Source organism: Lolium rigidum, chromosome 1, assembly GCF_022539505.1.
Source record: "Lolium rigidum isolate FL_2022 chromosome 1, APGP_CSIRO_Lrig_0.1, whole genome shotgun sequence".
In the NCBI taxonomy this organism is placed as follows: Eukaryota; Viridiplantae; Streptophyta; class Magnoliopsida; order Poales; family Poaceae; genus Lolium; species Lolium rigidum.
This window is the reverse complement of record NC_061508.1, coordinates 138,051,367-138,063,573: the sequence shown is the minus strand read 5'-3', so window position 1 is coordinate 138,063,573 and position 12,207 is coordinate 138,051,367. Positions and strand designations below refer to the sequence as shown.

The window sequence follows — 12,207 nt, the reverse complement described above, 5'->3', positions numbered from 1 at the left end:
TTGCTATCGCCAATGCTGTTGGTGACTTCGATACTTTATATCCGAAGGTATTGCTTCCTGCCAATATAATTGTCGACAAGCTTGAGGAGTATTCGAAGGTACCTGGGGAAAGAGAAGCTCCGCAAGGGTGATTTCATAGGTTAAGGTTATTTTGTAAATAAGTATTTTGGCTACTTCATCCAAGTGTTTGGATTATGTAATGGGGCCCTTTTATTCGGTAGATACATGTATATGTACTTTTACCGTGCTAATGCCGTTGGCAAATTTTGACTGAGCAAATCTGAATTGCTCGTTTAAATGTATGTGTACTGGTTGGTTAGCAAATCATTTGAGTGATCAGCTCGTGTTGCAGGTTTTGCTAATCCTGTTGTATGCGCAACTTTGCTTTCAACCGATGTATATTTCCACAGTCACTCCCAAATATTTCGGGTGCAGTGATTCTGCCGATGAGCCCGTTGTCCTTTGATATTTCCATAAGTAAAATATCGAACGTGGGTTGTATTTTCATGTATTTCCAAACTCTTGCTATTTACGGCACTCGTAGAGGCATCTATAGCAGAGGGAAAAGGTTAACACCTTTGTTTGTTTTGTATCTTTTAGCACTCGTAGAGGCTTTTCTTTTGGAGCACGCTCTTCTGCCTTGTACTATGTTTGCATAGTGATGCGGCTTAGATGTTTCTGTAATACTGCAATGCTTAACAAAGGATCGAAACTTAAGTTCTCATTAATAAGGTAAGCACGAGACTAGAGGGCGAAAAAGGAAGGCCCTGTTGATATAAAGGAGAAAAAAATTAAACGCTAATAAATTGCTTAAGCAAGGAAGGGGTTCTTCTCATCTTCTGCCTTTTTCACCACGTTAGTGGTTGCTGCGGCGTTGTAGACTTCACCAGGGGTCTGGGCAGTGGTTGCCAGCGTCTTGCTGTCTCCTGTGCCTTCTATGCCATCGGCTGCCGAAGCTTTTGCTGCCGAAGCTTCCGCTGCCGAAGCTTCAAGAGCAAGGTCGGCTGGCTTCTTCTTGGTTTCCCTGACATGTTTTTCCTCCTTGATTTCTTGTATCGACAGCTTGGGCAGAGGGTCGACAATTTCTCGTTGTGACCCAAACTTCGCAGCAATCCTTTGAAAGTCGCGATCACAATTGTCCGAGCGTGAAAAACTTCCATAGACTGTGATGTTTGTCCCGTTGTTCCCAGGCATTTTCAACTTGAGGTATGCATAGTGCGGCACAGCCATGAACTTGGCATAAGCTGGTCTCCCGAGTATGGCGTGATACCGTGACTCCCAGTTCACTACTTCAAACTCGATCTTCTCCTTCCTAAAATTGTCGGTTTTGCCAAAGACGACGTTCAGGTAAACTTTGCCAAGAGAGTAGCCCGGTGCAGTTGGAAGAATCCCATGGAAGCAGGTGTCTGTTTCTTCTAGCATCTTCATGGTGATCCCCATACTTTTGATTGTATCGACGAATATCAGGTTTAATCCGCTTCCACCATCCATGAAAACTTTGCTCATATTGAACCCCCCGATTTGTGCCTCTACTACTAAGGCAGCGTGTCCCAGTTTTGGTATGGTCATCGGGTGATCTGCTCGACTGAACGTAATGTTCTGAGAGGACCACTCGACATACTCGGGGATGTTCGCCATGATGCTTTCTGCCAGGTTAATCTCTCGGGTGAGCTTCTTCATCTCTCTTCTTGAGACACCTGTCCTATGGATCATGCTCATCTGCCCCCGTGGTGGTGGAAATGCCTCGTTGGGTTGATGAGGTTGAGCCTGCTGGACTTGATGCTGCGGTGGAGGTGGAGGTGGTGGTGGTAGCGGTTGCTGGCCTGCCTGCTGGATGAGTTTGTGCATGTCAATGAACTGCCGACAGTCCCTGAGCAGGTGACTCGACTTCGTTTTTCCGTCCTTAGAGTCGACATACGAGTGCAGGTAACAGGGGGCGTTGATCTGCTCAGCGTAAGGCAGTTCGGGAGCCCTCTGCTGCCGTGGTTTATAATTGCCACGGTTCCCGGAGTTGTTCCGATTACCGTCCTGCCGATCGTCTCTTTTGTCGTCATATCGGTCATCCTGCCGATCAGAGTACCCTGCGGCTACCATGTTGTTGTCATCATAGTTGCGGTTCTTCCTTCTCTTGTGACGATCCCTTCGGCCACCCGAGTCGTGCTTCGGCTCGTCATCGTCTTCGTCGTCACTGCGCTGTCGTGGCCTTCGCACGTTGTCTTCGCCATCAGCCCAGCTATTGGCGATTTCCATTAACTTGGTTATGGTTTTAGGCTTTTTGCGTCCGAGTTCTTCTATGTAACTCTCGCACCGGACGCCATCGCTGAAAGCGTCGATTGCTCTGTCGACAGATACATCTTCGGCAGCATTTAGGAGTTTGGTGAATCTCCCGATGTATGAGCGCATCGACTCCTTCTGCTTCTGCTGGCAGTTCCGTAACTCTTCAATCCCAACGGGTCTCTTGTATGTTGCTTGGAAATTGGCGACGAAGGCGTCTACTAGGTCGTCCCATGATTTGATGGAACCCTTCGGCAGCCCCCTTAGCCAGGCTCACGCTGAATCTTTGAGATAGAGCTGCAAGCACTGCATGGCTGCTATTTGGTTCCCCTTATGCAGAATCACAGTCTGCAGGTAGTCGTCTATCCAAGATCTTGGCTCCTGCTGCCCATCGTATTTGGCAGCATCGGTAGGCGTAGGCTTGAACTTCCTGGGCGGCATTGCCTCGCGGATTTTGTGACTTAGACAGTCGGCTCCCCTGAGCTCGACGTCGTACTCCTGGTCCTCGTCCGAAGAATCACTGTCATTCTCGTTCCTAGCGGTGCGTCATCGCCTTGCTTTGTCGATCCTGCTCTGGGTGATTTCATCCCGAGCGTCTCTCGCATGATGCTTTGAGCCACTACCCTGCAGCGTTGTTTTTTCCTTTTGTGGAACTAGATTGTTTCGCAGTATCGCGAGACTTTCCAGGGCGCCTCGATGAGCTTGAGCCATGGATCCTTCAGGGCGTTGGTTGATGAGGTATGCAGCAAGGTTGGCAGTTGCTCCTACAACGGTTTTCGGCCGTGGCATGCCTGCGGTGTCCGTAGTCATAAAGGACTTGGTTAGGTTCGACGTGATTTCTCTGGCGTCATCTTCCGAAAGCCTGGATAGCCTCGACCGGTGCTTGCCTGCCCCTTGAGTATTTTGAGAGGCGCTCGCCTGCGAGCCTCTTCACCGTTCACTGGATCGATCTGCCGCAGATAGGCGTCTCTCAAGGGTAGCTTGTTCCTTCGACAGGTGCTCCCGATTTTTCTCTAGTATAGAGCGATAAGCATTGAGGGTTCCGACTGAGGTTCCTGCGGGGAGCGGTGTGTTCTTGAGTACTGCTGCTCTGGCGGCTGCCCACTCTTCATCCGCGAAGGTGTAGTCGATGTCGTGGTTGCTGGCGCTGTTTTCGAAACTCGCCCGCCTACTGGAACGAGGAGTATGGTCTCCGTTTCCTCTGTGCCTTGTGTTTCCTGTGTTATTGGCGGCATAAACCTGATGGTGTGCTGTTCTTCGGGTGGTTCCTTGGAAGATGCTGTCGATACTGTCCTCTCCCGATGAATACTGGGCATTGCAGATGAACGGCGTGTCGCTCGATCCCAGCCCGTGCCTGGTGTCGTAGTTCAAGCAGTAGTACGAAGTTAACTCCGAAGATGTGGGATCGTCGGATCCTGCCGACATGGAAGACACGGAACGGGGAGTCGAGGGTGCGGGTAAACTCGTCGAGCCTGTCAGGCCAGCCGAAAGGTCGAGCGATGATGATGCGCTTGGACTCGTCGATCTGGAAGTGGGCGATTCCAGCAGTCGAAGGATTCCTTCCGCGTTGACGTTGTAGTGGACACTGCCGAAAGTCATCTCCATGTTTCCTTGTAGATCTGAGAAGTTTGAGCGAGAAGAATCGCTGTGCGGGGTGAACTCATAGGAGCCGAACCGAATCGGGCTTCCCAGGTTTGGCGATGACGGTGTCGACGAAGTTGCTGATGAGGTTGCCGGTGAAGTCGCCGGTGTCATGATTGGATCTGCCGATGACCGATCTTGTGCCGACAGGTTTCCCACAGACGGCGCCAATTGTCGAGGGTGCTCCTCGGCAATGCCCTCCGATAGGGGCTTAGGGTTGATGGAATCCTGCAAGCTGACACGAGACATCGGTTCACAGACAAGCGGGGAGAGCGATTTACCAAGGTTCGGGGCCCTCGATGAGGTAAAACCCTTACGTCCTGCCTGTCTGTTCTTGATTATGATGATAATGGGTTACAATGGGGTGCCGAATAGTTCGGCCGAGATCTCGTTGAGATGGCTAAGCGCTAAGGTGACCTAGCTTTAAGCTTCTATTGGCTAAGATTGTTAAGGTTAATTGTGTCCCTCGACAGCCCCTCTCCTGGCCTTTATATAGGAGGCCAGGTCTCAAGAGGTCTAATCGAGTACGACTAGGTTTACAGTAGATCTATCTCTAGACTTTCCTTGCTCGGCTTCTTCCGCGTCTTGTACTTCAAGGAATCTTCCGTTGCACCGTCCTAACAGCCCATCTTGCCGTCGAGTTCCTTCATGGGCCTCCAACTAGGAAATACAGGGTAGGGCAACATTGGTTACCCGAAGGGTAATGCCCACGTCATCTGTAATAAGTATGGTACTTCCTCGAATTCATATTAATTAATAGTCATCAATGTATCTAGAAGGCTAGAACTACTAAACTAGATACATCTATATTAATTGTAACTAATATGTATCAGAGCTACTAGTACATTACTTTTTTTAAAGCTGAGCATATATTTTTATTTATTTTGTGTTAAAAGGGGTATGCACATAACAAAAAAAATAGTGCTGGAGGGGAGCACCACGGAAAAAGCAAAAAGCTAGGCTAGGCTAAGAAAAGTAAAGATTTACATGAAGCTTACTACCCAGTCCTTAAGCCCCAAATAAGATTCTTAGCCTTGTGAATGAGAAGGGTCATTTCTTCCTTAAATCGTCACCTGCAGCGAAAAAAACTTGGATCAATTCCCTTGAAGATGAAGTCATTCCTCGTTGTCTAAATTAACCAGGCAACTAGCATAATAATCTCCATGAGAAAAGGCTGCTAAATGCACGACGTCAAAGTTCAAACTCTGAATCATGTCCTGTATATAGCCATCTCCAGTCATAGTTGGTGTAACCCATCCGGAGCAAAGATATTGCCAGCAGCATATTGCAAAGGGATAAGAGAAAAAAAAAAAGATGGTCTCTTGTTTCAAGGACTGATTGATTACACATAATGCAAGTGTAGTTAGCTATATAAATTCTTTCTTTGCAACATAGCTCGGGTGTTCAATCGGTTGTGGAGTAATGGCCAAAAAAAAAACCTAGTGTTTATCCTGGCAGCAGCTCGGATGTAGATTTCTTCCAAACACGATTACATAAATCGTCTGAATACAATTCACTCAGGTGCACACCTGAGCTCAACGAATCCAATTTGTAATGTGTACGTACGAACGTTTTCATATCCATACGTCAAAGCAAGCTCACGCAACACCCCTCATGGAGCACGTCGCCATCCCCGCTGCGAACCCGAGCCTGCCGTCTCTCGACGTCCGACAAAAAGCGGGCGAAGGCCGCGCGCGACGACCCGCCGTCGTCCCAGGCCGCTGCCGCGGCCTCCTTGTGCGCCGACGCGCGGGACCTGAGCTCCCTGCCCTCCTCGGTCTCCATGACCATCCTCACCTTGCCTTCCACCTCGGCTGCCTCGACCAGCCCCAGCTGCCACCCGACCATCTCCGCCGCAACCCCCATCTCCTCCACCATGAACATCTTGTTCATCTTCTGCTCCGCGTACAGCGGCCAGCACAGCATCGGCACGCCCGCCGTCACGCCCTCCAGCACCGAGTTCCACCCGCAGTGCGTCACGAACGCGCCGGTGGCCGCGTGTCGGAGTACGTCGGCTTGCGGCGCCCACTGCTTGACGACGAGGCCGCGGCCGCGGGTGCGGTCCAAGAAACCGTCCGGCAGGATGGCGTCAAGGTCCGGGTCGGCACGGGGGTCGAACGGCTTTGCCGGGTCGTCGCTGAATGGTGCTCGCACGACCCAGAGGAACCGGTGGCCGGAGTTCTCCAGGCCGACGGCGATCTCCTTGATTTGCCCCTCCGAGTGGTGTCCCGCGCTCCCGAAGCAGAGGAACACGACGCTGCGGTCTGGCTGCCCGTCGAGCCACGCGAGGCACCCGTGCCGCTGTTTTGGCAACTCGTCACCGACGCCGCCGACGAACGGCCCGACGCAGTACACCGGCGGCATGACACGGCCGGGGAGACACCGAGGGTCCCCGAGGGCGGCCACCGCCCGAGCATCCAGCGCCTCGAACGTGTTCACCAGGATGCCGTCGGCCTCCGGAATCCCGTACAGCGCGGTCATGGTCGCCTTGCATACGTCGCTCTCCGGGTCCTCGAGCATCTCGCCGAATAGGTGAGAGGCCGGCATGGGCCGAAGGCCGAATAACTCGATAGGCGCGTCCCCCAGGTCCTTGATGCTCGTCTGGGCCTCCGCCAGAACTGCCGGAAGCTGGACGAAGGCAGCAAGGGCGGTGGCGTTGGAGGTGAAGAGAACATATCCTGGGATCCCTAGCGGCTTAATGACGCCGAACGCCTCGACGGAGAGCGAGTCGACGACCACGGCGCGCACGCCGCGCGAGGAGCGGAGGAAGTCGCGGAGGTGCTCGTTGTGGCGGCCGACGACGTCGAGGTACCTGAGGACGAACTGCGCGTCCGGCGTCAGCGTGGGCGTGCCCTCGACGAGCGGGAGCGTGCGGAAGCGGATGGACGGCATGGAGGCGGCGGCCCGGGCGACGGCGGCGCCGAAGGCGGCGTCCGGGTTGACGGCGGGGTCGACGAGCGCGACGGAGACGGCGTGGCCGTGCTGGAGGAGCGCGCGGGCGAGGTGCATCATGGGGACGAAGTGGCTCACGGCGAAGCCGGGGTACAGAACCACGGTCTTCTCCATGGAGCAGGAACTGGATAATGCTACCACAGTGCTATGATTCAGTGCCTTCAAGCTTTTCTTCTCCCTCGTGCACGCGGCCGCTCTCTACAGCAATGGATTTTGTCGCACTTGTTCAGTTGATGGATCCGAATGAGTGACGTGAGCTAATTGAAGCTTCAAGGAGCTGAATCGTAGCAGCTCAGATACTTGGGGGTCCCCTGATACTTGCCACACAGAGCCTTGAGATGTGTGATTTTATTTTTCCGAAAATACACAAGTATTACATTTATATGTCTATGCGAATCACATTATGCAGTTCTTTTTCAAGAAATCGCCATGCATGGCCTTCTGCTTCTCATGTCATTCTCTCCTTTGCATTGCCCAAAATATATTCGGTGTGCTTTAGTTGTAAACACAGTCTAGGGTGGCCCAAGAAGATGATGACGTCGGGCCTAAAGGCTGCCCGCTCCGTTGCCGGCGAGGATGTCCTCCTCCGGCACCAACGGCGCGGCAAGTGGTGTGGTGGCCTTCAGGCAACCTAATGGTCTTTTCATGCCAAGTCACCGAACTACCTATGGATCTAGCCGCCAACGAGTTTCGGACTTCTCCATCCAAGATCTTCATTGTTTGGCGCATAGCACTATCGGTTTGGGTCAACTTTTTGCATGTTTACTGCACAGTTTTGGTGCAAACGGTAGTACCGCTTCAACAAGCAGCAGTACCAGTTTTGCTCGAATCTGGCCTTTTTTTTAGCCCCAATAGTCATATTTTTTGGTCCCTATATATACCTCTCTCCCACCTCCGTTCATACTAGTTCTTCTCATATATTCTATCTCCTCCATTGTTGACCTTGAAGAGCTTAATCCCCCTCTTGATCCCCCCACTATTTGTGCATCTTTTTAGGGGAAAGGAAAGAGGAGATCTAGATCTAGTGCTCCACCAAGTGAATCCCTCTCCAAGTGAGGGGATTTTGCTAGATCTAGATCTTGAAGTAATTTGGTGTTCCTCCTCCTTTTTGTTCTTCCTCCCTTATTCCACCAACAGCTTGTGTAGCTTTGTTGGAATTTGGGAGAGAAGAACTTGAGCATCTTAGTGGTGTTCTTAGCCATTGCATTAGGTGCATCGGTTTGGATTCTCTCCGGGGTTTCAGTCTCGTGTGAGTTCGCGTGAGTTCCATCTAGGGTTTCTTGGAACCCTAGAGGGCTTGTTTTGACTTTAGTGGTGTTGTCCTTAGTGGCCTTGTCGCCTTTGTGGTGTGGTAGACTTTGTGGCATTGTCGTCTTTGTGGCGTAGTAGTCTTTGTGGCGTTGTTGTCTCTGTGGAGTCTGGTAGCCTTTGTGGTTTTGGAGGCGGTTGTGGCGCGGTGGAGCCTTTGTGGTCTTGTTGCCGGTGTGACGTGTTGTAGCCCTTGTGGCCTTGTACTTGATAGCCTCCGTGTTGTGGAGTTGCCTCAAGCTTGATACTTGGGTGTTTGCCCCAAGGTTGTACGGGTTCGGTGACCACCCTCAAGAGTCCCTTAGTGGATCGAGGTTTTCCCTTTGGTGGAAAGGCTCGCGGAGAATACGGTGGCCCTAGCGGCTCATTGGAGTGTCTCGTGCCTCTACACCGCTCCAACGGAAATGTAGCACCCAAGGGTGTGAACTTCGGAATACATCGTCGTCTCCCCGTGCATGGGTTACTTCTCAACCTGAGCTCCTTTACCTATGCGCTTTACATTGTGATAGCCTTAATGCTTGATGTTCTATATCTAGTTTTTTATCATCTTGTTGCTCATCATGCTTAGCATAGCTTGTTGGTGCACATAGATAAACCCTAGTTGATAGGCTTTGTGCTAAACAAGTAAATCTTGAGCAGTTTTATTCCGCCTTGTTTAGCCCTCAAGTAGAAATTTTTATAACCCACCTATTCACCCCTCTAGGCGACATCCTTGTACATTCACCTTGGCAGAGGGGTCACACGTTCACACAGTAAGGTGAGCGAATGTAGACGCCTTTGTGACATCCTAGGTACGGAGGCGCGTCCCTCTGTACCTGATTGTGTGTGAGGGGGATGAGGGCGGTGGAGTTCTCATCCGTCTTGTCCTTATGACGACTGACATCGCCGTCCTATGGCACCTTCTCTATCCACCTTTGGCGGAAGGAGGAGAGAAGAATTTGACCTCCGAACCGGCTTGACTAGGCAGACGAGTGAAATGTACGTGCAGTGCATGGGCCTCTTGCCCAGACTTCTTACATTTCTATGTACCTCGTATGTCGGGACCCCATCATTTGCCATGTAGGATTCAGGATGATGTGGTACGGAATAAAGCAAAGGAAACGTGGTTTACGTACATAATTCAAGAATCCAAGTGTAAAATCCGAGGTGAAAGGAGATATCAAACTTATACGTGTAGATTTTCTTAATCTAGCTAGTTCATCAAAAGATTGATCTGATAAAAAAAAAGGCTAAAAATAACATTTCAACATCGGAAAAGTCATTTTGGATCTAGACACTAGTGGTCTCATCGTATTGAAAAATTCGAAAATTATATTTATATGTTTTAAAAAAGGGAAGAGTCTATTTGACACTCGCTTGTTTTTCAATTCATCATCACTCGATTTTTCTTCCAATCAATAGATGACACATGAATATTTTATCTCTATTCATGAAAACTAGAATTTTGTAATTTATAATGTACATACAAGTAACTTACATGCAATTTACAATGGATATACATTTACTTTACATGTAATTACATTGTTAGTGCTTAGTAATTTTACTCCTAATTTACATGTAAATACGAATGTAAATATGTTGTAATATGCGTAAAAGTAAGAGAGTAAACAAAGAAAAAGGCAAGTGACCCGGTCAATTTACCACACGTGCAATGGACAGAAAAATCTGAGTGTTGACGAAACAAAGAACACTCGGTTGTCAAATAGCAAAAGTGTTAAAAAATTATGTAACAAAATTCTAAAAGTAGGTAATGATGTATACTATTAACGTATAAAATCTCAATTACAAATGTTTTGTTTTCTGAGTTACACAAAAATAACAAATTCTAATATCTTTTTGGAGATTTGAATCAACACATTTGGTATTTCTGTGTAGCCTAAAATACACATTATTTTCAGTTAAAAGTGTACACGTTCGTGGGATACAATACTGACTACATCATGATTTATCTTCAGATTTTTCTAAAACTTAGAAATATAATTTTTAATTATATTTTTTAAAAAGATAACTCACCAAATCACTTTCCATTCAATATCCTCTTAATGTCTTGGCCGGTGGCTCATGCGAAATTGCATGGGTGAACCTGGGAGCAAGCGCACCCTATATTCAAAAAAAATTAATAATTCAGAAAAAGGTCAAAAAAATTCAAATCTTTTTGGGAATCAAAGATGATCATGTATTGTACTCGTATACGAAAGATTCACCATGGAATACCTTCTCTTGTTTCCTGGGTGAAAAAAACAGACTTGGAGGTCCTATATTAAAGTACTATTCACGCTATATTTGTCATAGATTTGTTTTTTTTTTGCCTGAAGTCAATGTGAAACATTTCTTGGCCAAACAAATTTATACGAGTACAATACTTGATTATCTTTGATTCCCAAAAGGATTCGAATTTTTTTGACTTTATTTAAAATTACTACATTTTTTGGAGTATATAGGGTGCGCCGAGAGCCAAAAGTCCGGGTCAGTGGCTCATGGGCCTATAATAAGTGAACCAATGGTCGCTCCATAAAGACTCTTGTCACCATCAGGCAGTCGGTCAGTCAATCTTCCATTCTAATGAGCATATATGAAACGACCGTATGGTCGTCCTGCAATTACGGTCAAGTCATACACCTGCGAGACTACTCTCTCTTCCGCCCCGTTCTGATCTCAGCCATGGCTCCGGCGAAGACGTTCGTGCTCTATCCGTCGCTGGGCGTCGGCCACCTGATCCCCATGGTGGAGCTGACCAAGCACCTGCTGCGCCACGGCCACAACGTAGTCGTCGCCGTGGTCGACCCGCCGGACAGCGACGCCGTCTCGGCCGACGCATTGGCCCGCCTTGCTGCGGCCAACCCTTCCATAGCCTTCCGGCTCCTGCCCGCCCCGCTCGGCCCGGACCCCGCCGCACACCCGGTGAAGCGCAGCCTCGACACGCTCCGCCTCGCCAACCCCGTGCTCCGTGACTTTCTCCTCTCCCTGCCCGCCCCCGGCGCCGACGCCCTCCTGCTCGACATGTTCTGCGTTGACGCGCTGGACGTCGCCGCCGAGACGCTGTCCCCGCCTACTTCTTCTTCGCTTCCGCTGCCGGCGACCTCGCCGTGTTCCTCAACCTGCCGTACAGCTACCCGGACTTACCGTCGTTCAAGGACATGGGCGACACGCTCGTGCGCTGCCCCGGCGTGCCGCCGGTCCGCGCGGTGGACATGCCGCTGACGATGCAGGACAAGGAGAGTGACCCGACGAAGGTCCGGTTGTACCAGTTCAGGCGCATCCCGGAGGGGAGGGGCGTGCTGGTGAACACTTTCGACTGGCTGGAGCCCAACTCCCTGAAAGCGCTCGCCAACGGCGTCTGCGTCCCTGGCCGGCCGACACCGAGGGTGTTCTGCATTGGGCCACTGGTGAACGATGGCGCGGGCATCGGGGACGGCGGCGGGAGGCGGCACGAGTGCCTGGCATGGCTGGACGCGCAGCCGCAGAAGAGCGTCGTGTTCCTCTGCTTCGGCAGCAAGGGCGCGTTCTCCGTGGCGCAATTAAAGGAGATCGCCCGTGGGCTGGAGAGCTCTGGGCACCGGTTCCTGTGGGCAGTGAGGAGCCCACCTGTGAATGAAAAAACCCTATCTCTGACAAGTGACACCTGTATTTCTCCACAAAATGCACCAATGGCCACCTCAAGAGCAAGACAAACTGAATCTTCTGATAACTGAAAAGTAGATCGTCCAAAGGAAACTACCATAATAAAATGCCCCGAGAATTTGGTAGGATGGACAGGTGTAGAGAAGATCTTACGCACCTCCTTGGCAAAAGCCATACATGGATTGAAACCAAACCCCAATGCTCGAGATGATTGCACCGCCATGGCAGACTCATCAATAGGTGGCATCACATCACCCAGATCTGTATGACTGCTATCCAAAAGAAAACCAGACACCTCCTCTTCAGATTGGAAATGATGAATCACTTTGGCTTGATTGCAGGGTAAGAAAATAACCAACCCCGGCCTGATAGAATCTTGAGATTGTAGATCTCGTTCATCAATCACATGTC

At 50.1% G+C, this 12,207-nt stretch overlaps 1 protein-coding gene and 1 pseudogene across 1 annotated transcript; one reads left to right on the top strand and one right to left on the bottom strand.

Annotated features, from left to right (window-relative positions):
* Positions 1-5,502: 5,502 nt before the first annotated feature.
* On the bottom strand, positions 5,503-6,981 carry LOC124651972 (anthocyanidin 5,3-O-glucosyltransferase-like). The gene has a single exon (XM_047190995.1). It carries the CDS (start codon positions 6,979-6,981, stop codon positions 5,503-5,505), a length of 1,479 nt encoding a protein of 492 aa, XP_047046951.1.
* A 3,812-nt stretch (positions 6,982-10,793) lies between these two features.
* Positions 10,794-11,867, top strand: LOC124651963 (annotated as a pseudogene).
* The last annotated feature ends 340 nt before the right edge of the window (positions 11,868-12,207 follow it).

Coding starts and splice junctions, on each gene's coding strand:
- LOC124651972 (XM_047190995.1), bottom strand. CDS start 6,981: ATGGAGAAGACCGTGGTTCTGTACCCCGGCTTCGCCGTGAGCCACTTC.